This window comes from Podarcis gaigeae (genome assembly GCF_964106915.1).
Source record: "Podarcis gaigeae genome assembly, chromosome: 10".
Classification (NCBI taxonomy): domain Eukaryota; kingdom Metazoa; phylum Chordata; class Lepidosauria; order Squamata; family Lacertidae; genus Podarcis; species Podarcis gaigeae.
In genome coordinates, this window is record NC_139686.1 from 59,670,877 (window position 1) to 59,696,487 (window position 25,611).

The following is a 25,611-nucleotide window of genomic DNA, read 5'->3' on the forward strand; positions in this document are numbered from 1 at the left end:
CTACACAGGCAGATTTAGATCGGTGCAAGCCACTGGCAGCTGCTTAAACCCAAGAACATTCCCTTCCTTCTGTTTTGAAACAGAAGTGAAGGTCAGAAAGACACATCAGCTCTCCTTTGCTCTTGTGTTAGAAATAGTCAAGAGGGGATAAGGATGGTGGGCATCGCGATAAGATACTGAAATGACCTTTAGACCCAGAAAGCTGTTACTGCGTTTGTTAGGATTCAATCAGAACCAAGGTGTTTTCCTCAGCTACATGGGTTGAATTATGACAACGTTGTGTTATTTGCCAATGACTGATACTCTCTATAGCCACTGTGTTTGCCTTGTATGTGCCTGAGCTTTGCCTAGAAAAATGAAAAATCTTGTGTGGTGTTCTTGTATTCCAGGGCCTTTTTGCCCCACTATTCATTCTCTCTCTCTCTCTCTCTCTCTCTCTCTCTCTCTCTCTCTCTCTTTCTTTCTTCCTCCCTTCCTCTCTCCCTCTGTGTGTTTGTGTTTGCCAGGCTTTTTCTAGAAAAAGAGGTGACATTCCATTGAGTTCCGGCTGGGGGAAAAAAAAAAACCTGGCTCATGCATGCATGCATGCATGTGTGCTTGTACACACTCACTCCTGTTGATGACAACCCTTACAATGTCACTGCTGCAGTACACCCTAGCCCACAAAAACCTATACCCACAATACATATAGTAATGTTTAAGGTGCTTTGGTAATGAAAGTCTAGATTAAGGTTTCCCAAAGATGGGTCCCCAGCTGTGGACGGACTACAACTCCCATCGTTCCTAACTAGCAGGACTAGTGGTCAGGGGTAATGGGAATTGTATTCCAAAAACAGCTGGAGACCACACTTTGGGAAACGCTGGTCTAGATGCAGTTTCTGCGCTAGTGGGCTGATGGGCGTTGCTGAGCATCCTGGCTGATTCAGATTGTACTGATGAAGCCCGAGTGGGGTTGAAGTGCAGGGAAACTTTACCTTACTTCAACTTCCCTAGCTGAGATGCTGCACAATTGCTGTGTTTGTATATTAATAACAACACAAACAATGTAACAGGCTGTATGTAATTATATAAATTCTTTTAAAATGTGCTTCAATACATCATATCAAAATACATGGTTCTATAGACCATTATATGATATAATCGAAACATTTTATGAGAAATTAAAGTCCAGCAGATTGATCAGGAAATACAATCTATTCATTTCTTATATTGGCAATATCCACGGTGTGGAATTCTTATACCAGTCTTGTAGTGTTCAATGTGAAGATGCTTTTAAGATGTATACCTGCATACAAGGAACACTAGAATTCTTAAAAGCATCTTCATGTGGGACACTACAAGACTGATATATTGGCAATATCCACGGTGTGGAATTCTTATATCAGTCTTGTAGTGTCCCATATGAAGATGCTTTTAAGAATTCTAGCGTTCCTTGTATGCAGGTATACATCTTAAAAGCATCTTCACGTTGAACACTACGAGACTGGTATAAGAATTCCACACCGAGGATATTGCCAATATAAGAAATGAATAGATTGTATTTCCTGATCAATCTGCTGGACTTTAATTTCTAATAATATGTTTCGTTAATAGTAATAATAATAATAATACTGTAATAATAATTTATTTATACCCCGCCCATCAAGCTGGGCTTCCCCAGCCACTCTGGGCGGCTTCCAACAAAATATTAAAATACATTAATGCGTCAAACATTAAAAAGCTTCCGTAAACATGGCTGCCTTCAGATGTCTTCTAAAAGTCTGGTAGTTGTTGTTCTCTTTGACATCTGGTGGGAGGGCATTCCACAGGGTGGGCGCTACTACCGAGAAGGCCCTCTGCCTGGTTTCCTGTAACTTGGCTTCTCACAGTGTGTTGTTAATCAGTTTTGTATTTATGTGACAAAGGGTTTGGTAGTGTTTTGAATGTGTCTGTATATTAGGCAGTTAAGGCTTAGAAAGAAAAGCTAGAGAAGTGGAAAATAAGGTGCACTTCTCAAAAAGAAAATTAGACTGACCAAAAGCTATTAGATGAACATAAGTAGACACAAGCAACAAGCCAGAAGACCTAATAAGCTGCAAGCCAGACAAAATATGCGAGTTATTTATAGAAGAGGGAAGCGGGGGCAAAAAAACCCCCAACCCAATTCAACAACAATGTGTTTCTTGGCAGTAAACGTTTGCTAGCTTCTAAGCCTGAGAGTATATTTTCTCCACCACGCATATATGAGCAGTGTTCAATTAAGTCGATGACATCCAGTACATCATAACACTATATCCTCTTTGACTTTAATATTGTTACATAATGTTATACATAAGTAACCCTTGCAACTGTCTTGGGGGGGGGGGGAGGCCAGTACTTTCCCTATGTTGTAGCTACTGTGTATCTGCAAGCTGGGTCAGGAAAAGCCATGACTGAGGCCACCCAGTGAGTTCAAGGCTGGCTGAAGTGAGATTTTAAACCAGGAAGTGTCAGGCCTACTGCAACCCACACAAATAGTTCCTGTGATTCCCCTTTGCCCTGTCTGTAGAAATCCAGCCGATACATGCAGTCAAAAAGCAAAAGCAATGTGTTTATTAGAAAATGCAATGAATATTCCAGTTTTGTGATTTCTTGCATAATAAACGAAGAGCTGAGCTTTCCTTCCAAGCTTACATTCTGCCTGTGCTGGAGCAACTTTACAGTGATTTTTAAAAAATTTCTGAGGCAGATTTTTAAATTTCTCAGGCAGATGAGGGACACGGGTGGTGCTGTGGTCTAAACCACTGAACCTCTTGGGCTTGCCAATCAGAAGGTCGGTGGTTCGAATCCCCATGATGGGATGAGCTCCTGTTGCTCTGCTCCAGCTCCTGCCAACCTAGCAGTTCCAAAGCACACCAGTGCAAGTAGATAAATAGGTACTGCTGTGGCAGGAAGCTAAATGTCATTTCCCTGTACAGTCATACCTCAGGTTACAGTCATACCCCTGTACAGTCATACTTCAGGTTGTGTTTTTTTGGGTTATGGACCGCCGAAACCTGGAAGTACCAGAATGGGTTACCTCTGGGTTTGGGCAGTTGCGCATGTGCAGAAGCACAAAATCGCGCTTTGTGCATCGGACTGCAACCCGCGCATGCGCAGAGACGCAGCTGCAGGTTGCGAATGTGCATCCCGCACTGATCACGTTCGCAACCCGAGCATCCACTGTACTCTGGTTCCCATCACAGTGTTCTGTTGCACCAGAAGCAGTTTAGGCATGCTGGCCACATGACCCGGAATGCTGTCTGTGAACAAATGCCGGCTCCCTTGGCCTGAAAGCAAGATGAGCACTGCAACCCCAGAGTCTCCTTTGACTCGACTTAACCCTCCAGGGGTCCTTTACCTTTTACCTTTTACCACGGTTCAGGTCTGAAGTGAAAATGCTGTCCCCAGATAAGGAAATGGAATCATAGGAAATGTAAACTGTGAGAGCAGAGTTTGAGATTTCTGACTTGAGATCCATCTGCTGACAGAGATGCTAGAATGGATGGTAAATTTTGTTAAATTTACCTTGACTTGTGAGTTAATAAATGTACATTTCCTTTCATTAAAGATTAATGGGAGAAATTACAGGTTTGTATGGTGCCAAATTGCCACTTAACATGGAAAGTTGAACTGCAATTTTACACAGCTGTGGCAAAGAGAGTCACTTGTCCCCCCCCCCCCATGATTTTAAATGTGTGCTCTCATCCTAACAAAGGCTGCAATGTTAAGCACACCAACTTGTAACAAGTATGTTGTTGTTGTTGTTTAGTCATTTAGTCGTGTCTGACTCTTCGTGACCCCATGGACCAGAGCACGCCAGACACTCCTGTCTTCCTCTGCCTCCCACAGTTTGGTCAAACTCATGCTGGTAGCTTCGAGAACACTGTCCAACCATTTCGTCCTCTGTCGTCCCCTTCTCCTTGTGCCATCCATCTTTCCCAACATCAGGGTCTTTTCCAGGGAATCTTCTCTTCTCATGAGGTGGCCAAAGTATGGGAGCCTCAGCTTCAGGATATTAAACTGAAATCAGTAAAAATTACTCTTGTGTAAACTTGGTTAGGATCAGGGCATTTGTCAGCTTATAAACTGCTACTCCACTGGGTGCATCTCTGTTCTAAATTCTGTTCTTGTTTCAAACGTTCTCTTATGTTTTGCAAATGGACTGCTAGGTTTAAAGAATTACTGTACCTGTAATCTCTTAAACAGTGGCTTTCATTAATGCAATACAAAGGTGAAAACCAGAGGACATGCTTGGTTTCTTGTGATTCCTAATTTAGAAGAAGAAAGGCATCTCTCGCTCACTCGGGAGTGTTGTACAGTTTTCAACAGTTTCCTATTTGTGTAGTCATGCTTATAGACAGAGCCATATGCATATTGTGGAAAGCTGTTCCTTATTTGTTTAGTCCAAATGTAGTCTTTAAAAGTTGACCTTTGTACTGTAAACAAGAAAGTCATTGGTGAAATATGGAGCTAGTGGCACCCAACCTGCTTTACCGGTAGTGGAGAATTTAGATGGCTTTAAATTTCCCTTCTGTAAGTGTGCTTCCAGACAATACTGCAGATGGATCATGCAGATTCCGTTTTCTGTGTGTGCAATTGCCACATTAGCTTCCGCACATTCCTGTTTTGTTTTGTTTTGTTTTTAATTCTTCATATTCATTGCTACTCTGGAGCATGACAGAACGTATGTATGTAAATGTTTGGTCCTGCCTGGGAATCACTCCCCGCCCTTGCTGTACACAGCCTCTTTTTTTCCCATTCCCGTCATGCATGCAGGTAGGTACCTGTTCACGTGCGCATTTAAAAACAAAACCAGGAAGTCCATCAGAAAGCACGAGCAAATGCTACCAGCATGTTTCACAATGGACAAAATAGAAAGTTGGGGTGGGTTTTTTGGGGGGGTGATACTGTAACACCAATAGATTCATTTCCACCACAATCTGATACAGCAATGCAATGGTACCTCTAGATGCTAACAGGATCTGTTCTGGAGCCCCGTTCGCATCCTGAAGCGAACGCAACCCACATCTGCGCGGGTTGTGATTCGCTGCTTTCACGCATGCACATGATGTCATTTTGAGTGTCTGCGCATGTGCGAGTGGCGAAACCTGGAAGTAACGCGTTCTGTTACTTCCTGGTCACTGCAGAGCGCAATCTGAAAACTCTCAACCCGAAGCTACTTCAACCCAAGGCATGACTGTACTCAGTTATCTATGCCACAATTCATTGCTTTTGATTTCCTTTTAAATCATTCACTACTGAAATGGTAACAATAAAGCATGGATCCGGGGTGGAACTATTGAACTTTCCCCCAGTTAGCTTAACATCTGTTCCAGGAAAACTTTGCATGACAGTGAATTCACCTGAACTTAAAATGCTCTTGCGCCTCTTGCTTCCCATGTCACCATAACTCCCTAGCCACATAGTAAATTATTGCTGGACGTGCTTTGAGTTGCAATTATTGTTTTTAAGCACAAGCTGCTTTGTAGTGGAGGAAAAGTGCCACAGTCAGTTTTACTAAGGCAGCCTACTTCAGAAGAAAACATTAATACATTGTACAACAGACATGGAACAGCTTTCAGTGATGCATTGTGGGGAGGTTGCTCAGGTAGCTTTGCCTAATTTCATCTGTGAAATGTAGAAGAGGGCATGAGATGATGTAACTTTAGTTGTAGCCAAAGCACGCCAGATTTCCTCCTTAACCCAAGGAAACAACTTTGGCTTGGGCAGATGTGCTGGTATGCTAACACCGCTGGAAAAGTGACGGTTAGAACATTAAACAATACAGCTGACGTAGAGACCTGCTGCGCCCCTGCCCAGTAGCATATTTCAGTTGGAGTTAATACTCCAGAAGGCTAAAGTATAGTTAATGGTTTACTGTGAACAAGCCAATGGCGCCTGCTTCTTTCCTCCCTTAGCATGAGCCGGGAGCAACCACAATCCCTGGCTTTGACTGCTATGATAAGACTTGTGTTATCAACAAATGTGGATCTATGACTTCATATTTTCAGGTACTGAAGTTGATCTGGGGCTACTGTTTGACAGAAATCCCTGTTTCTCAGAAGGAAGGAAAAGAAGGCATGAAATGTGATTCCCTAATGTTTTTGCAGAATTTTCTTTTTCCATTAGAGAAAGCAGTTGTTTTTGCTTAGCAAATACCGTAGCAATATTAATCAGGAGGATCTGTCACCTTAGAATCAGGTGTGGCCGTTTCACATAATTTAATTGATCTGACAAACTTTTAGCACAAGTGAAAAATGTCCTCCTTTCTTAATTTGACTGACTGCTTCTGTTGAAAGCACAAATGTTTGTCTGTTTGTTTTATAGTTTTGCAATTCATAGTAAAGAGAGTATTTAAATAAATTCACTGTTTCAGCTGCAGGAAATTCATTAGAGCTTAGTTTTTAGCTCTGGAGTTGTGACAGATTAAACCACTAAACATTGCTGTTCGCTGCTTAGCTGCTGATGGTGCAAATTCAGCAAACGGTTAGGAATTTTTGTTGCATAGCAGTAAATATAAATAGAAGTACTTCCCTGTATTTCTTCAGCTGTCTAATACGTTGTCTTTGGTATTTTAGAAGCATTCTAATCCTTATTATTGTCCCATTTCAGAATACATAAATATGGATAAGGAGGGAGCTGGTGATTCCTTTTTTGTTGTTGTTGCCTAAAGTTCGTTATGTTAACTCAAGAGGTGGGTTATTTTCAAAGAGGGGAAAACAAGATTCTCTAAAGAAAGGAGAAGAACCTATACTATACTAAAGTTGCTATACTACAACTTTCACCTACTCTGACCATTTACCTATCTAGGTAAAAAAAGGTAAAGGTTGCGTCTAGTCAAGGGTGACTATGGGGTTGTAGCGCTCATCTCGCTTTCAGGCCAAGAGTACCGGCGTTTGTCTACAGACAGCTTTCCAGGTCATGTGGCCAGCATGACTAAACCACTTCTGGCGCAACGGGACACCGTGACGGAAACCAGTGTGCACGGAAATGCTGTTTACCTTCCCACTGCAGTGGTACCTATTGCACTGACGTGCTTTCGAACTGCTAGGTTGGCAGGGGCTGGGACAGAGCAACGGGAGCTCACCTCATCATGGGGATTCGAACTCCTGACCTTCTGATTGGCAAGCCCAAGAGGCTCAGTGGTTTAGACTACAGCGCCACCCACGTCTTGACCTATCTAGCTGGAGTTGATGGATTGTGGCTGAACAAAATCTAGAGTGGCAGGGAACACTAGATTTTAAATAAGCAGACTTCCTCAAGCCACATTTAGACTGGGATAATTTCACCAGCTCTGCATCCATCTCAGAGCTTCCCTTGCTAAGGAAGGTAATTGAATGTATAGTAGAACATACATCTGGACAACACACTGCTCCTAAGCCAAGCCAAGATGGCTTCAGTGGCACTGTGTACACAAGTTGACAAAAGAAATTCTCCCCTCTTTATAGTTCTGAACCTCTTGAGCAGCTTCTTTGGATATGATGAGTCACATTTTTGACTAAACCAGCTTAGGAAATTATGGGTTTGGGGTCTGGCTCTTGATTAGTTGGATACTTTTTCTTGTCCTAGAGGTCGTCATCTGTGATGCTAGCTCGGCTTCCTCCAAGTTGGCACATTTTTACCATAGCTCAGTGGTAGAGCATCTGCTCTGCATACAGAAAATCCCATGTTTAATCCCTGGTATCTCCACATAGAACTGGAAGAGAAACGCACCAGAAATCATGGTGAGCGGCTATCAGCCAGTTTTGACAATAGCACTGGTAATATAGAAACAGGGGGTGTCCTAAAGTATTACCTTTTTTAGACCTCACAGTGAGGGATGGGTAACAAGTAGTAGTAGTAGTTATTTAACTGACAGTGTTTCCCATGCTCAGGTCTCCAGCTGTTTTTGGTCTACAACTCCCATCATCCCTAGCTAGCAAGACCAGTGGGCGGGGATGATGGGAATTGTAGTCCCAAAACAGATGAAGACCTGAGCTTGGGAAACACTGGTTTAATATAAGTGTGAATCTGCTGGGAAACTAGAACTTGAGGGGGCTGGTGTAATGAATATGTTGGTGACACTATATAGTTAGTTAAATAAGCATCCAGGTGCAGCTGTGTTGTGTTTAGTTTGTGCTTGGAGGCTGAGTTTGAACAAGCTGAAATGAATCCAGATGAGAATGAAGGGGCAATTCCAGTTATCTGGCAGGAGTGGTCATTTCTGGGATAGATGGATGGTAGCTAATGATGATGATGATGATGATGATGATGATGATTTATTATTTATACCCCACCCATCTGGCTGGACCTCCCCAGCCACTCTGGGTGGCTTCCAACAAATTATTAAAATACAGTAATTCATCAAACATTAAAAGCCTTCAGATGTCTTCTAAAAGTCTGGTAGTTGATGTTCTCTTTGACATCTGATGGGAGGGTGTTCCACAGGGCGGGCGCCACTACCGAGAAGGCCCTCTGTGTGGTTCACTGTAACTTGGCTTCTCGCAGTGAGGGAACCGCCAGCAGGCCCTCGGCGCTGGACCTCAGTGTCCAGGTATAATAGCTTCCATATGTGATCAGGGTTAACTGGATGTTAGTGGTAGCTGGGAGCACCTTTTATCAATTTCATTTCTTACGTAGGCTGAATCTTTCTCAGAAGCAGACTATCCCCATATCAACTAGTCCACTGACCTGTGTCTGCATGACGGTCTCTGCTCTGTGCACCCAAAACATGTCAGGGCATGCACTTAACTGTTATTCAGACGTCTCCTAAATGAGATTCATAGCTCCTTGGTTCTAGTGTCTTTTTGAAGAAGAGGCAAAACTGAACTGTTTGCACCAAAATGCCTATGGCTGATAGCTGGTATGTTAAGAGTATGTGTTACTTGCGGCGGTAACATCAACTCAAGTCCAGGGCATAAGTGTAGTAAATATGCCGTCCACAACGTGTCTTTAACTCTCTTCCCCCCAATTTACATCCTACCACAAGAATTTTGCAGCAGTTGCTCGAGCTGTGGGAGATTTATTTCAGGGTTTTAAAAACGCGGCTGTTTTTCTACATAGCATTAAAATAACTTGAAGCTTGTGTCATCATTTTCCTGTTTTCCCCTCCGTAGACTTTTTAAAGGGGTCTATATATATATGTCTTGGAGGAAGTAGAAAACTTAACCCACATCACCATTCTAGGTGGTCTTTAAGATGTTACCCTTTGATGTGGGCAGAGCTCCTGTCTTCTAGGAGCCCACAGTTGTCTGCTAAGTGTTGAGAGGTGACATCCAGTACCAACTTATGAGCCAGTGAGTAGCAGATAGAGAAGATATAACTAAAACCAGTTTTCCATTGATTCAAAACATGTATGCATAAGGCATCTATCATGGTGGCTGTACATTGCAAATCTATTATATGGAAATATTAAGAAACAGTGTTTCTTAGATGGGACACCATTGCCAAGTCCTTTTGTGTGCTCTGATATGGGCATCCTGTACAGATAGACCGCTCTGTTGATTTTAGTGACGAAAACAGATCCTGTGCATGCAGAGAACTAACATGAATATTCTGCTTCTGTTGAAAAGCATAGAATTCCTGCCCTTTTCCAGTGGCTGGAATAGAGTATTGGTAGTCCCTAGGATCTGACTCACAGCCATATTAATCAAACTTAATTAACCATGTAAGAGCTCAGGTATATTAACAAAGCATTACTAATTTTCACTTACCGCCACTGACAGTTCAGTTTATACACTTGTGGAACAACTATTCTGAACAAAATATTAGTTCAGAAACCATATTTTTGGTAATGCAGTGTCTTGCGAAGCATATTTTTGGCAATGCACTTAGCCTTATGAAGCAGTGCAATAATGGCTCTTCTGGAACATCATAAAATGCAGAGCTCTTTTCCGCTATCAAAATGGAATGTCAAGTCTCCTGGGAAGATGAGGTTGGTAATAAAGTAGTATTAATGGATGTGACACAGTATTTCCATAAGTTGACGTGAAGTTCCAAACTTAGAAACGCTCTTTCCCTCATCTGGTTCTGTTTATGTATATTTACATGTGATATTGAGATGGGATGGCTATGTGCATCAAATTACAATACAGATAAACAAAATTCACATGTGGGCAATAATTTGGATGCATATTTTCTTTCCTCCTGCAGCTCCTAGTCTAGAAACTGATATCATAATTTCTTCTCTGGATAAGGGCACCTGTTTTTTAAAATAATACTTTGGGGAGGGGGTCCTACTTTTGTGTATGCATATGTTCTTCCTCTGCTAACTGTCAGAATTATACACATGAGATAATTGTCTTCAGGTTATCTAGTATTCCTTTTCTGATACCCACATCTCCCCTTTGAAATAAATTCAGGCTGACTAGATTTGATTACTTGTGTTGATACTTGATACAATAAAGGAAGTAGCCTGGCCATTTTCTTCAGATTTTTATCCAGATTGATTTCTATAATAAATAGTGCATAATGGATCTGAATAATTTATTACCTAAAAAAGAAGAAAAGGGAAAAAAAGCTAATGCTGATTCCTGTCAGGGCTCTGGTAACAGGACAATCTATGAGAACAGACTGTGAAATGAGCCATACCAAAATGGGTTCATGTAGAATGCTCTAGAATTCACACGATTACTTTTAAGTGCAAGTAATCCGTCCCTTGGGATTTCTAGAGTAAAGAGGCTCAGCCATAGGTCTGAGACAATATCATGTTTGCCCAGGATGTTGGTAACATTGCATTAACCTTACATTAGGAACAACCTAAATGGTATACTGGAATAACAGCTGTGACCAGAATTACTTGTAATGGGGAATGGCAGAATCAGTTACATGATAGCTTCCATCGCCAAGGCTCCATGTGTCTACAGTTGGCAGGCAGGGCCTTGTTGGTGCTGGCCCCCAGGGTTGCCCTGGTGTGGTTGGTCTCCCTCTTTATTGCTTTTCAGAACAAACTTCAAACTCACCTTACCTGGAGAGGTTGCAAATGCCATCTTCTTTTGGTTCTGCTTAGATAAAGGTATCCCAAACGAAGTGGGGGTTCATTTTTATTATGACTGACAGGTCCTATTTCATTTTTTTTAAAAAAGAGATTGTAAACTTTTTTTTTTTAAATTACCCATCCATTGCTGGCACAAATCCATCATTATTATACCCATATTGCAGGAAGCAGGACTGTGAGAACATGGGTGTTGCACCAGCCCTTTAAAGTAGCTCAGATCTACTGATCTTTTTGGTAGGGTGGAAAGGGGGAGTTAGAGGAATCATAGAATTGTGGAGTTGGAAGAAGAAGAAGAAGAGTTTGGGTTTGATATCCCGCTTTATCACTACCCTAAGGAGTCTCAAAGCGGCTAACAATCTCCTTTCCCTTCCTCCCCCACAACAAACACTCTGTGAGGTGAGTGAGGCTGAGAGACTTCAGAGAAGTGTGACTGGCCCAAGGTCGCCCAGCAGCTGCATGTGGAGGAGCGGGGAAGCGAACCCGGTTCACCAGATTACGAGTCCACTGCTCTTAACCACTACACCACACTGGCTCCCAGGGTCATCTAGCTAAGTGTTTGCCAAACTTGGGTCTGCTCTCCTGCTGTTTTCAGACTACAATTCCCACCATCCACTGGTCTTGCTAGCTAGGGATGATGGAAGTTGTAGTCCGAAAACAACTGGAGGACCCAAGTTTGGGAAACACTAATCTAGTCCAACCCCCTTCAATGGTATACTAATGCTGGAGTGTAGTCCAATGTTTCTTCTTCATTATTTGTTTTTATTTTGCTTTTTAGGTGGGTGGAGTGGGGTGGGAGTGGGATATGAAGTTGTTTGTGGCAGCAAGGTTAATTGAACATTGAAGGGAGCCAGAGAAAGAACTGAGCATTTCAGATGTGAGTGGAACGTCACTGCCTGGACTACAGAGTGGTAGACCTAGAATAGTAGTTTCTTCCAACTAAAGAGTAAAAAAGAAAATCCTTGGGAATGCCCTCATCCTGCCTTGCCCGTAACTTGCTGGCATATTCCTTAAAAGCACACTGCTTTCCTTTTGAATCAGTGCAACCCACCTGAGGAAGAAAATGCTATAAATTATTTTGATCCCAACAGCTGAAAAATGCTTGTTATGGCACTTTTTGAAACTCAGATATCCAGCTGATCTTGGCTCTCTGGAGACATTTTCTGCATTCCCCATTTCCTTCATGTTCACTTCTGCGAATTCTGTTTAGCTATAGGACTTAGTAGAAACATGTAATTATGTTATTGAGTCTTAAACCTGGCCTGGTTAGGGGGAAAAGAAATATTATTGCCGCACTGTATTGAAAACAATTGCCTCATATTAATAACTATTTTAAATTATTTCACTGTTTCTTTTGTTTAACTTGCATTCTTCATTCCTAAAGGTGAAGGTTAAGGGTTTGGAATAAAACTACTATGCCATCTGCAATGGTTTGCATGCAAAAATTACTAGGCTATTCTTAAAAGCAGGGCATTTCTGACTTTTGTTGAGGAGGAAGCACCACCAAAATGCTGCTGTACTTTGAAACCTTGGTCTTTTTAGGGTGTACATATTTTTATTCTGTAACTTGATGCTGCCATTCCTTTACTGGGGACCCTTGGAAATAACTCTGAAGGGTTTCCTCCTGCAAAAAGGAATGAACTTAAATGGAATTTTAAATGAGTAACAGTCTACCCTTGCAGGGTGTGAAAGGGGGCAGGAAAGGAACAGGTTTTTCAGGAAAGAGCACTTTGCAATTCAATTAATCCCAGCAGATGTCCTGGGCAAGTGATGGGCCTTGATAGTTTTGGAGGGAGGAGGAAAGAATTGTGCACAGCTTGAGTTTGGTGCTGAAAAGGACTGCATAGCTAATCAGGTGCTATGTCAAAGGCTCTTTATAGTTCACAGTTCTGTGAGATTTCTGAGAGCGACCCTGAACTTCCACTGCTGTGGAACTGGGGATTTAAATATGGGTGGAAGGGAAAGATTGGTTTAGGGCACCAGGGCCAAAGCATAACAAAGATTGGTTTCAGTGTCAGATTCCAGAGAAGGTTGCCTCTGTGCCCTTGGACAAATCTCACAGGTCTATTTCCTACATTTCATCTTAAACATATGGGGTGCCATTTCATGACTTCTAAAGATGCATGAAAACTGCAGTGTGACAGTTATGGTATGCATGCCTATCTCAAAAGGAGGGTATTTGCACACCAAGATTTAGGCACTGCTGAAGGCTTCTTAACTGGGTCATCTCTTGAAAACGGAAGGACGTGTTGTCATTTGCACAGCCCTTTCTCACATAATCCCAGACGAAGGAATGGCTTAAGAATAAGTGAGGGTTTATCCACACTTTTCCTCTGCTCTTTTCAGACACAAGGGCTTTAAAGCTCTGTGTCCTTAATATTATTATTATTTTGCTCCAGAGCTTTCCCTGGGAAAACCCACTCTTTAAAGCTTAATCAGAGCAAACGTCAATCCACAGAAAACCCAAACTGATGTTTGCTCCAGTTAAGCACCAAAGAGTGGGATTTTGCAGGGGGACGGGACTCTGGGGCAACAAAGAAATTCTTGGATACTGAGCTTTTAAGTATGGAACTGTACCTGGAAAGAGAGGAGCCAAAGATAAACCCTGAGATGCAGTAGCTGAACTTGGCTGTGAGAAACCCAGATTCACGTTCTCATTCAGCTGCAGAGCTCACTGGCTAGCACTGGATGACACTGAATCTCTTGCATGATGCTGTTTGTAAAGTGGGAAGAATAATAGAAATTGGCTGGCATTGTGTGTACATCCATATCACTTGTTAATCATATACTGGACCACAAGGACGGTCTAGGCACTCCTTCGCCTGCCACATTACATACTTTCTAGACTTGAAATTTTCCACAGGTTTTCATGGATTAGGCTCTACTTAATGAAATTGTTGATACTGTGAAGTTGAAATTGTTGATACTGGGTGTCTGTGTGGTGTTGAAGCTGAGTGCAAACGGTGAGGAAGGAGGTCACCGAAGGCTTAATAATCCTACACTTACTTATACTTTTTCTGCACATTTTTTTTTACAACAGTTTAGAACAAAGGTGGGGAATCCGTGGCCTTCCAGATAATGTTGCCCCTTCAGCCCCAGTCAGTATTTCCCGTGGTCAGGGATGGTGGGAATATAGTCTGGCAGCACATGGAGGGCTGTGGTGCATGCTTTTTGCTATTATCACCACCCATCTTTCAAGCCAGAGGCTCTCAGGGCACACAGCATTTCGTTAAAATGCTACACGGCAAATAGAACATAGCCAAATTAAACCAATAGATGTAGCAAAACATTAATCCAGCAGCAGGGGGAAAAAATCTTTAAATTGGTTGTCTCTATAGACCTGAAGGAAAAGACACATCTTAGCTTGATATCAAACTATTAACAGTGGGGGCAACAGCATACCCAGTAGGAGGGAGCTCCTTATCCAGGGTGCCATAGCAGAGAAGGCCCTGCTCTGCATTGTCACATAGTGAATGGCAACTGTTGATTGAGCTACGAGCAGCGCTTCTCCTTAAGACGTAGGAAATGGAAAAGATGCCTTTTCAGATACTTGGGTCCCACCAAAATCGGCATCTTAAATAGGGCCTGGTAGCGATTAGGCACCCAGTGCAGCTTGGTTGTGCATGACCTCACATTTGGCAATAAGATTTCTTCCGCATGGTCAGGCATAATTGTGAGCTCTCACCTGTAGTCATAATTGCGCCTCCATCGTCTGACCTGTTTCATTGCCCAGCATGCCTCTGAAAACCATGCAACCATCCAACCTCCACATTGCCAGAAAAGACCTTTATGACCCTGCTACTACAGTTAGAAAGGCAAACTCTCCATTTGTTCCAGAGCGATCTTATTCTTGCAGTGCATAATACCCTGTTTTGGTGGCCTTTTTGAAGGGGATGTTCTCTGCACCTCTGTTGCTTAGCTTCTGGCATAGTTTCTAAGATTCACTTGCTTTCCAGTGCTGACTTTCTTTCTTTCTTTTTTATTTTGTGGTATTTTTGCTTTTATGTTCCCTGTACCTTAGGAAATGCGACTGACAAATGTTTACGGTAAACAAATGCTTGATGAGATGAGACCGCTGTCAAAGTTGCTCAGAAGTCTCCCGTATCCTGGGCAGACCTTTGTCGAAGTTAAAGTATAATAAAGTGTGCTGCAGTTGTGTGTCATCTTCCTGCTTTACTAGGTGCTCTCCTTAACTTAAAGCCTTCATAGTTTTTTATCCTCCAGCTGCCGGGTTTAAGACCCCAAAGGAAGTTATGTGCACTATCATTTACCCCCGTTTATGTATCTAGTCATAAAAATACAGTGATCGCTGCCAGGAAGGAGCAGAATTAGTGGGTGGTTAGAAATGTCAGTATGGACACAGGCATATGACTCTTTCCTCTCCTGCCTGAAACTTTCTTGCAGATTGGATATTGACTTTTTTTGGTCTCATTAGCCAGTGGAACTGATGAGTCAGGCAGCTCCGGCAAGCAGTTCACTTTTCTGCCAACTTAAGACTTCTGTTTTGGCACAGACGACCAGATTCTCTTCCCCCCACAACATGTTTTTTCCTTTGGTGCCCTGTGCTGTTTACACCCACCCTTGTGTTAGTCCCTGCTTTTCTAGGTTAGGTTTCCTTGTCTTAAATTGCTGTCTCTGAGGCCTGACATTTGTCTTTGCCGGTCTAGAGCTTTTGGTTCTGGCTTGAGCTTCCTTTGAGCTTTCCAAATCCTCTCCTCAGCATGTCAGCTGTGAATTCTTGGGTGATTAATGATTGGAATTGAGACTGCTGGATCACATAGTCTTTCCCCCGATTTCCCTTCCTCTGAATAATAGCTTTGCAGGCCTGTCATTATTTGCAAGGGGCAGGACATCTGTGGTTTGGAAGCCACTGAGGTTACTAACACAGAGAGGAAGAGCCCTTCCCTGAACAGTGGTACCTCAGGTTAATTCATTCTGGAGGTCCGTTCTTAACCTGAAACTGTTCTTAACCTGAAGCACCACTTAAGCAATTGGGGCTTCCTGCTGCTGCCACGCCGCCGGAGCCCGATTTCTGTTCTTATCCTGAAGCAAAGTTCTTAGCCTGAAGCACTATTTCTGGGTTAGCGGAGTGTGTAACCTGAAGCGTATGTAACCCGAGGTACCACTGTATATTCTAGGTTGCCAGATAAACTCCTCCTCCTCCTCAGGGTGGAGTAAAATAATTTAAAGTGATGGAGGAGAGAAAACATCAATAGCATTATGGAAGGTAAAGGTGGGTGGATGGAAACACTTGAAACACCAGAGAAATCCTCAAAGCTAATACAGTGGTACCTCGGGTTGCATACGCTTCAGGTTACAGACTCCGCTAACCCAGAAATAGTACCTCGGGTTAAGAACTTTGCTTCAGGATGGGAACAGAAATCGGGCTCTGGCGGCGCGGCGGCAGCGGGAGCCCCATTAGCTAAAGTGTGCTTCAGGTTAAGAACGAACCTCCGGAATGAATTAAGTACTTAACCCGAGGTACCACTGTATAAATTTTCTTGAAATTCAGTCATCACGGATCTGGTCCCAGCATAACATTTTACTGAAGATCATTCAGAACGGTGTCCGCCAAGCAGTTACACATGCAAATCATTACATTAGAACTGAATATGCATTGGTGGGGGGCGTGATATCTGTGAAAAGGACGCTAGATTTCTGCCAGCTCACCTGATTGCAGATTTTGCCTAAAAATGCAGATGATCATTTCTGTTGTTGTTTTTATTTTTGTATGGGGATCATTTTCGAAAGGCATTTCTGTGGCTCATCACAGAATGTGTGCTCAGGAATCCCAACATCCAGTCAAGTTCATGAAATCCAATTGCAGGTTTCTCTAACTTATTCTAATCTCCACCCAGCCTGGACCTACCCACACCTCCAGTTCTCCCTGCTTTATTTCTTCTGCTTTAAATATGGGCACAGGCACAGCTGCTAGCATACCACCTGCCAGACTTGCATGCATATTGAATTAGTGTTCTGGAATAGCTGGTGGAGTGTTGGTTGCTCCTGAAGGTGCATGTACTCCCACTGTATGATGTTGCTTGCGAGTTCATTAATCGGGCTTTATTGATTGTATATTAGAGCTTAGTAAAAAACCAGCTGGGTCTCAAGCAATTGTTGATGCAGAAAGGCATCAGAGCAGCAGAAGCAGGCTGCTCAAAAGAAGAAGAAAACTGGGATTTGGAGTACGCGGTCTGCAGGATGGATTTGATATAAATCAAATCAATTTAAATCACTAGTCAGTAAGACTTGATTTTATTTTTATTTTTATTGAAAGACACATTCTTGCTGGTATAATCTTAATATTTACAACCAGATGAAGGTTTCATTTTTGGAATAATAAATTTTCAGAGTAGTTTTTACAGTTATATCAAAAATTCCTGGTTTGATTATACTATTAGAAATACATAGACAGATAATTATGAAATTATTGTGAGGTTTAATAAGTTAACTCTTTATATTTGGACAGCTTTTCTGCTGTACTTTATTGGAAGGAGAAAAATAATCATTTCCTTAATAAAAATTTAAACAATGTGTTTAACTAAATCAATAACATTATAGCATGTGTATCCATGTTTGTTAACTGATGTGGTTAGACAATTTTTTTAAAAAAAACTTAGAGCAAGTTTTAGCACACATGAAAAGCTTAAAACAAATCCTTATTTCCTGATGAATAGCCTTTGGAATATAATGTAACTTAAATATAAAACTATCTTTAGAAAGATTTTTCCTCCAGAAGCATTTTATTTTAAAAATCCAATTTAATTTTTTTTAAAATCTAATTTAATTTTTTTAAAAAATCCAATTTTTTTATTTGTTTTTTAAAACTAATTTATTTTTATCGACCCTGGTGGACTGCAAGAAGACCGGGTTTGCTAATGCATGAGTGTATGTGTATGAAGCTAATTTCAACCAAGATTTTTGGCATCCACAAGTCTTGCGTTACATACTACTTCAGTGCCTTTTGGAAGCTGAGAACATGATTGAGAAATGCTTGCGTTAATAAAGGAACAGAGACACTAGTGCTGTTGTACATAATCCACGTAGGGCAGCCAACCAGTAGTTCAGTGAACATCCTGCGTTGGGTTCTTGCATTGGGTTTTTGGGTTCTTGCATTGGTTTGGTGCAACCAAGTACTGTATGGCAAGTTTGAGGAAAGCCACATAGCTTGAGTTAGCTTGGCTGCCGCTGATCACTGTGTTAGATGTGCCGACCGGGTGTGGGCGCCAACACTCTCCCATGTCTGGGCTTGAATCGAATCAGCACTGAGAAAATAGCATTACTGGGTAGTACTTTTTCATGAATGATCAGATCGTTCTGTGTGCCGTCTCCTGTTAGTTCTTGAAACATACATTTAAGGTAGTATGATTATCCATAGATTACAGCTGGAAGTTAAGCTGAGAAAGCTGGCTTGCCTTAAAACTACCGTATTTTTTGCGCCATAAGACGCACCTGGTTTTTAGAGGAGGAAAACAAGAAAAAAAATATTCTGAACGAAACAGTGGATGTATGGTTTTTGTGGTTCATGCTGTGGCCACAGACATGTGATTTGACGGTGAATTTGGGGTAGCCCAATGCAAAAATCCTGAGGATCCATGTGGATCCGTGCTTTGTAACCACGTTTTTACACTCTTGCGGCCCCACGCAACAGTGGGTGCATGATTATTTTGGTGCAGGCTGTAGCCATGGACATGCTATGTGATCTAATGGTGAATTTGGGGTGACCCAATGCAAAAATCCTGAGGATCCATGTGGATCCGTGCTTTGTAACCATGTTTTTACACCGTTGCGGCCCCACGCAACCGTGGATGCGTGATTTTTTTGGTGCAGGCTGTAGCCATGGACATGCTATGTGATCTGCTGGTGAATTTTGAATTTTGTAAACACACTGCTAAGGTGGTAGTAAACGAGAGAGAGCCACGTATTCTCATAAGCAACACTAGCTGTCATTTGAGCAACACAACTGGTTTTTAGAAACGTAGGTCATTTGCTGCTCCCTGAGTTACATATTGCTTTATTTGGTCAACATATTAAGCACAAATGTTGATTCCTGGGCTCATGGAGAAGAGCTTGGCGTGTGCTTTGCTTCTCCCCAGCCTTTTTTGCTACTGCACTGTGCTGCACTGAGCGCTAAACCGAGGTTAAGAGATGGCCTCACTAACCACAAGCTGTAACCTTTGTTCTTGGTTACCGTTTAGGGTTAATGAGGAGAGAGTTTAACCACAAACCCCGATTCAGAGTGCACACTAAGCCAAACCTTGGCTTAGCTTCATGTGGCAAGGAAGAGCAAGGCAGCTACAAGTTCCTCTCCCAAGAGCCCGTATGTACCCTTGCGCAAAGCCAAAGTTTGGCTTAGTATGTTGTGTGAACCAGGCCATTGCAATGTCAATGTTTCCTGCTGTGCCTGTGAATATTTTCTTTATCCTGAGCAAACCATTTTGTATTACTGGCTTTTTGGACTGATGAAGCATGTAGCAAAACCTGTAATATATCCAGAGAACAGGTCTCCTTTTGCCCACTGGCGTTATTCTTACCAGGGTGGTGGCTTTGATTTGCCTTCCCGTGATTGATTTGATCCATGCATACGGCTTTGTGTTTCCAACTCAAGACCCATTGAAGAACATCTCATCCAGATCAATCTTTGAAAAAGCTTTGAAAAACTTTTCCATATTCTCCAGTGTGCTACCCTTGCCGTTGTGGCGCCACAGGGCTGCCGTTCTGTGATTGGACTTACGATACTTGTTGAACGGTTCATTTATCCAGTCTGTATAACGTTTACTGCACATGTAACTTGTTAAGATAGAGTTGTACATTTATCCACTCCATGTTTACAGTATCTCCAGGCTTTGTCTTGCACATGGCACCTTAGTATGTTGGTTGTTTGAATGGTTACAAGTCTATCTCTATTCTAGCTATTATTCTAGTAAATTTGGTTTTATACTTATAAGCCAGTTTGTGGTGTTGTTGTTTTGTTGCAATGTTTCCTGCCCACCAGGGAGTGCAGAAAAATTGACTGTGAATTGGGGTTTGCAGGAGCGAGGGATGTGGGCTGTGGCTTTAGTTCAATATTTTGTGCTTTAATCATTGGGGTTTTGTTTGTTGGTTTTTGTTGCTATTTGTCAGCCACTTCGAACAATTCCTGGTGTAGAAGGGGGAGGTGGGGGAGGAGGTTATACACTTGGGGGGGGGGACAAGCAAAATAAATAAATGGCAGAATTTTGGATTCTAAGAAACATAGCTGCTGTTGAAAATGTCAGTGCTATGCCAAACCCCCACCCCAATTCCTACCAGTACCATTTCCACACAATAACCAGCCACACTTTCTTCGCCACTGCTGATTAATTTTGGCAGTAGCAATTAGAGGGAAGAATTTAAACTCACCATATGATAAGTTGAAGCCTTAATTATTATATAACCAAGCATGCTCCTGATGAGGGACACTGATGGGCAGTATAACTTATTTATTATAATTTCTTTTTAAGCCTGTTATTTTTGAGAAGGGATTTAAACTCTTATTTTAATGCTCGCGTTCTGAAGTATTCAAAGCACATCATCTGCAAAACGATTCGATTTGTGCTCCGTTCCTTCAACCATGATACCCTCAATACCGCTTTGCAATCTCAAATTTATTGCTAGAACCTCTATTGCTACCACAAAAAAGTAGCAGCAATAGAGGGCAGCTCTGTTTAGTTCCTCTTATTAATAACAAAGCCGACTGAACCTTCTCCGTTGATTGTGATTTTTTTGCCAAATATCTTAATTCCTTAGCAATATTATGCGGGAACAAATCTCATTTTTATCTAGAAGTAATATATTTCATATGTTTCTTTCTCAGGTATCGCACAGAAATGGCTGTTTGGATTTGGACCCTGAGCATTTTGAGCTTCTCTTGTTTGACCTGTGCACTGAGGCCTAAGAAATGGGATTCGTTTCTGACCAACACAGAACTGAACCACCTGACGGTGAACCACAAAACGGGGACAGTCTATTTAGGTGCAGTAAATGCCCTTCATCAGCTTACGAGTGACTTGAAACCCTATCCGTCCGTGGGTGAGGTATCAACTGGGCCACAACTTGATAACAAAATGTGCACACCTCCCATTGATGCAAACCAGTGTACCGAAGCAAAAGATACTGACAATTACAATAAGATATTTTTGCTGGACACACAAGAGGGACAAATTGTGGTTTGCGGGAGCCTGTTTAAGGGCATCTGTTGCATAAGAGAGCTTGAGAACATTTCAAAGATAGTTTACTATGAGAACGGCAGCGGGGAGAAATCGTTTGTTGCAAGCAACGACGAGGAGGTAGCCACAGTGGGGCTGATCACCTCTTTGAAAAAAGGCCGAATGATGTTTGTGGGAAAGGGAAATGGACCAAGTGACAATGGGATCATAATCAGTACTCGGCAACTTTTCGACGGGGATGGGAAAGACATTTTTGAACTCTATGCAGAGCCTGCTGTGATCAAATCAACTTACCCTTCCTCAAGCACGCAGCAGTTTCTGTACATCTTTGAAGACAGCCAATATGTGTATTTCATTTTCAATCAGTATGAAAAGCAGCCCCTTAAGAACCGGACAGTAATTGGGCGGCTTTGCAAGGAAGATGAACAGTACCATTCCTACTTTGAAATGGACTTGGAATGTAAAGATGCCAGTGGCCCTTACAACCAGTGTAATGCTGTCTATGCCTCTGTGCCTGGGCAGGGTCCAGCATCATCAGAGCCAGAGGATGGCGCCTCCTCAGAGGACAAAATGCTCATTGCACTTTTCAGGAGGATCAACAAAGACAATAACTCTGTGGAATCTGCCATGTGTGTGTTTTCCTTGGAGAAGATCAACCAAAAAATGGAGGAAAAACGGGAGCAATGCTATATGAAGGATAAACGGAACGTGTTTTACAAACCTTTCCGAACAGAAACCGCTCCGTGCACTTCTCAGTCTCACCCGGTAATATGAAAGCTTTAAAACAATTTTTTTCCTTTATTTATTTATTTATTTGAAAAGCGAGGGACAGAAAGGTTGAAAACCCTGTGTTTTAGAAACACATTTTAAATCTGTGAAACAAAAGTGTAAGACCTGGGAGCTGGAATCTAAAATGTTTCAGCACAGGTCTTTTCGGCTCCAGATATTTTTTGCATAACATGTGAAATCTTTTTTCTTCTTCCCTGGCAATGTTATAGCACTGTTTTATACTAAATTGTACTTAGTCAGGTTAATATTCAATTGACAATGAAACATAGTAGGAGATACTTTAGGATAAAACTGTCCAAGCATGGACTCTCAGGACCTATGGTGACATAATTTCATAGCGTCACTCAAAAATCTTGCCGCATTCTCCACAACATCATTACAGTGGTACCTCGGTTTAAGAACAGTCCGTTTTAAGAACAATATGGTTTCTCAATTCCGCAAAACCGGAAATAGTGTCTTGGTTTGAGAACTTTACCTCGGTCTAAGAATGGAATCTGAACAGTGGAAGGGCATCGGCGGCGGGAGGCCTCATTAGGGAAAGCGCACCTCAGTTTAAGAACACTTTTGGTTTCAGAACGGATTAAGTTAGTAAACCAAGGTGCCACTGTACTAGCTTTTATAGCTTGTATCTGAAACCCAGTGAAATTATGGACGACTCTTTTAAAAATAAAATAAAACGCTTCCTATCATGTACATTAGTGTCCTTTACATCCAGAAATTCACCTTGGATTTGAGTGTGGCCAGATTTTAATATTTTCTATCTTGTATTTCTTTAAAAAAAATAAAAAGCTATAAAATGATTTCCCTCATTCTAAAAGGGGGAAATATTACACAGGAGACTTTTTAAAGTATCCCCTAAATATCCCATTTTTCAATTTGAAAAACTGTGTGTGGTGGTGGTGGGGAGGGGAATCTCCCATAGAGAAAATAAAAAAGGATTTCCAGTGGGGTGGTTTTCTGTGCCTTCCTATCCCTAAGACCAACCGCAGTGCCTTCCAACCCAAGCATGGTCCATGATCCCTTGATACAGCCTCTTCAAGGAAGGGCTTTCCTACTAACTAAGGACCCTCACATCCAAACATCTTCATATGGATGCCCTGCTTAAGATATGCAGAGAGGAGTTTCCACATCACAACATGCATCAGTTTGAATTTGGGTCCCACCCATACCATATATCCAGCCCAAAGAACCTTTGTCCAGGGGATACCTGAGATATTTCTGCAACCACCTTAGGTCAGGGATGGATCATAAGCCACCTGAGGTCTCATCCCCCACCTGTGGGACCTTCAACTAGCAAGGATAGGGGAGATCTGCACCAGCAGTGATGCAAGTTGAGCAGAGGGGTGTCTCCACCCAGTCAAACCCCCTCTACACATAGTGTGGCATAAAAGAGGGGGGTGGGTTGGATTTCAGCCCTAGTTTCAAAGTTCAGAGTTTATCACCCATCTGACTGTTGTGTTTCTGTTTCTTGCTTCATTTTTTAGAATTCAAGCCAAGCCTTTCCATGTGGTTCTGAACATTTACCATACCCTCTGGGAAGCAGAGAGGGAATTACTACAGAACCTTTATTGAAGAAGAAGGGTATAGACTTAACTGCAGTGACCTTTGCCGTAGAGAACACGCATACAGTAGCATTTGTTGGGACATCGGACGGCAGAATCCTGAAGGTAACCTCAATGTCTTAAATGCTTTGTTGTTGTTGTTGTTGTTGTTTAAAAAAGAAGCGTGGCCTATTTTTGCAATATAAGAAAGCTATGGCCAGAATGAATCTGCCATAGATAAAAGGTTTATCCGGTAATTTCCTTGACTTTTAAACGGAACAAACTTTCAGTAAAGTATTTCATGAAGTAAATTCAATAATCATATTCAAACAATTTGTTTATATGTATTGTGGCAATAGTGACGTATTGAACCCCAGAATTAAAAGTAATCATAAAAATAACCATTCCTGAACACCATGAAATCAAAATATGTGAACATATTTCAGCCCAAAATCAATAAAACCATGTTCAAATACAGTGGTGCCTCAGTTTACGAAGTCCGTTCTTAAACCTAATCTGTTCTTAAACCGAGGTGTGCTTTCCCTAATGAGGCCTTCACTATGGGTGCCCTTCCACCGTTCGGTTTCCATTTGTAGACGAAGTAAACATCGCAAACCAGAACACTACTTCCGGTTTTGTGGAGTTCATAAACCGAATCGTTCATAAGCAGGACTGTTCTTAAACTGAGGTACCACTGTATGTCCTTCTCAAAGCTGTACCTGTGTGTGCATTAAAATTCAAATAAACATAAACCCATTAGCCTTGCAGAAACCTGGAACACCTTCCATTTGTTGCCGTTGTTATTTAGTAGAGTTAGGGCAACCAAAGTCTTCATTTAATCAAAGCCTGATAGAGTTCTCCCTCATACTAATGTATCTTTTTTTGTCCCATTCCCAGCAGATAACTATAGCCATTGACGATGAGCTATATTACTGCTCTTCCTTGTCTCCTTGTATGACCAGTTCACTGCTGTGTTTGAAATGGGAAAGCTATGGTTTGTGCAAACTACATTTGGCCTACGGACTAAAACTGGGAACCCACTTTGAATGATGTTTCCAATTACGACTTGCAGGCAAATGATTTGTGCATACCAGAGCTTGATAGAACAGCAAACTCTACTAGCCTGCCAGGAGCAAGGAACTCAAGGAGCATATTGAAGCACTTCCAAGAAACGGAGCTCATGAGCAGAACGCTCAGACCCAATGGCAAAGCAAGTTAATTTCATTAAGCAAATGAAAAAGTAAGAGGGGTTAGAATATGACCAGGCTAACAGCAAGGTCTCTTGAGTATAAACCCTTAATAGATATCCCTAATACAGAATAAGGATCAGAAATTATGAATTAGTATATTGAGTGTAATTTTGAAACTTGTTTGACTCTTGTGGGCCCTTTCAGCTGTACAGTTGTATGATTCTATGATCTCAATCACAACACATGAAAAAAAATGGCAAACAGCTTTGCCCAGATAGAAACTGATAATTTCGCCAGAATAGAGCAAGATTTTGAAAAGGCAGCAATGTTTTAGAAGAGCAGTGCTCCTTTCTTGCAGCTCAACCATTATTTCTTGGAGTGGTTTTGTTTTAAAATGAAAATGTCTAAGTGTGTTTCAACTTAAATACGTTTTTTTATTTACTGAAATAGCTAAGATAATGTAGTTAATCTGTATTCCAGGTGTTTCTGTCGAATCCTGAAAAGGAATATGCTGGAGTCCTTGTTGAAAAAAACAAGCCTATCCAGAAAGATCTCGCCCTAGATGCTCTCCAAGAGAACTTGTATGTGATGACTGCAAGAGAGGTACAAAATGCCTGGAAACAACAATGAAACTTTAAATATCATGTTCAATTTGAACATGTTTCTCAGGGCATACCTGCAGGTTGAGCTGGACCTACAGTTGTGTTCCTAAACGGAAATCACAAGAAATATGCAGGAATAGTCCCTTGAACAGGGAGGCATATTTTTGCCACACACATACACATATCAGAAATTAACCAGTGTTCCCAGAGCTGCCACTCTGCACATGCCCCAAGACAATGCGATCTCTTTATTTTCATTCAGCAGGCAACTGTGCAGACCCATTGCAAGTGCACAGAGAAAGCAACCATTAGCATAGCTTACTTCATGAA

General features: G+C 41.8%; 1 protein-coding gene across 2 annotated transcripts in view; it reads left to right on the forward strand.

The window, feature by feature from the left end:
- PLXNB2 (plexin B2) overlaps positions 1-25,611 on the forward strand; it is a 330,952-nt gene that overhangs the window by 209,679 nt on the left and 95,662 nt on the right. For both annotated transcript variants that reach the window (XM_083698890.1, XM_083698891.1), the window contains exons 4-6: positions 20,808-21,924; positions 23,433-23,615; positions 25,160-25,282. In XM_083698890.1, coding sequence (XP_083555016.1) covers positions 20,821-21,924; positions 23,433-23,615; positions 25,160-25,282 — 1,410 coding nt within the window. In that variant the 5' untranslated portion in view covers positions 20,808-20,820. The remainder of the gene's footprint in view (positions 1-20,807; positions 21,925-23,432; positions 23,616-25,159; positions 25,283-25,611) is intronic.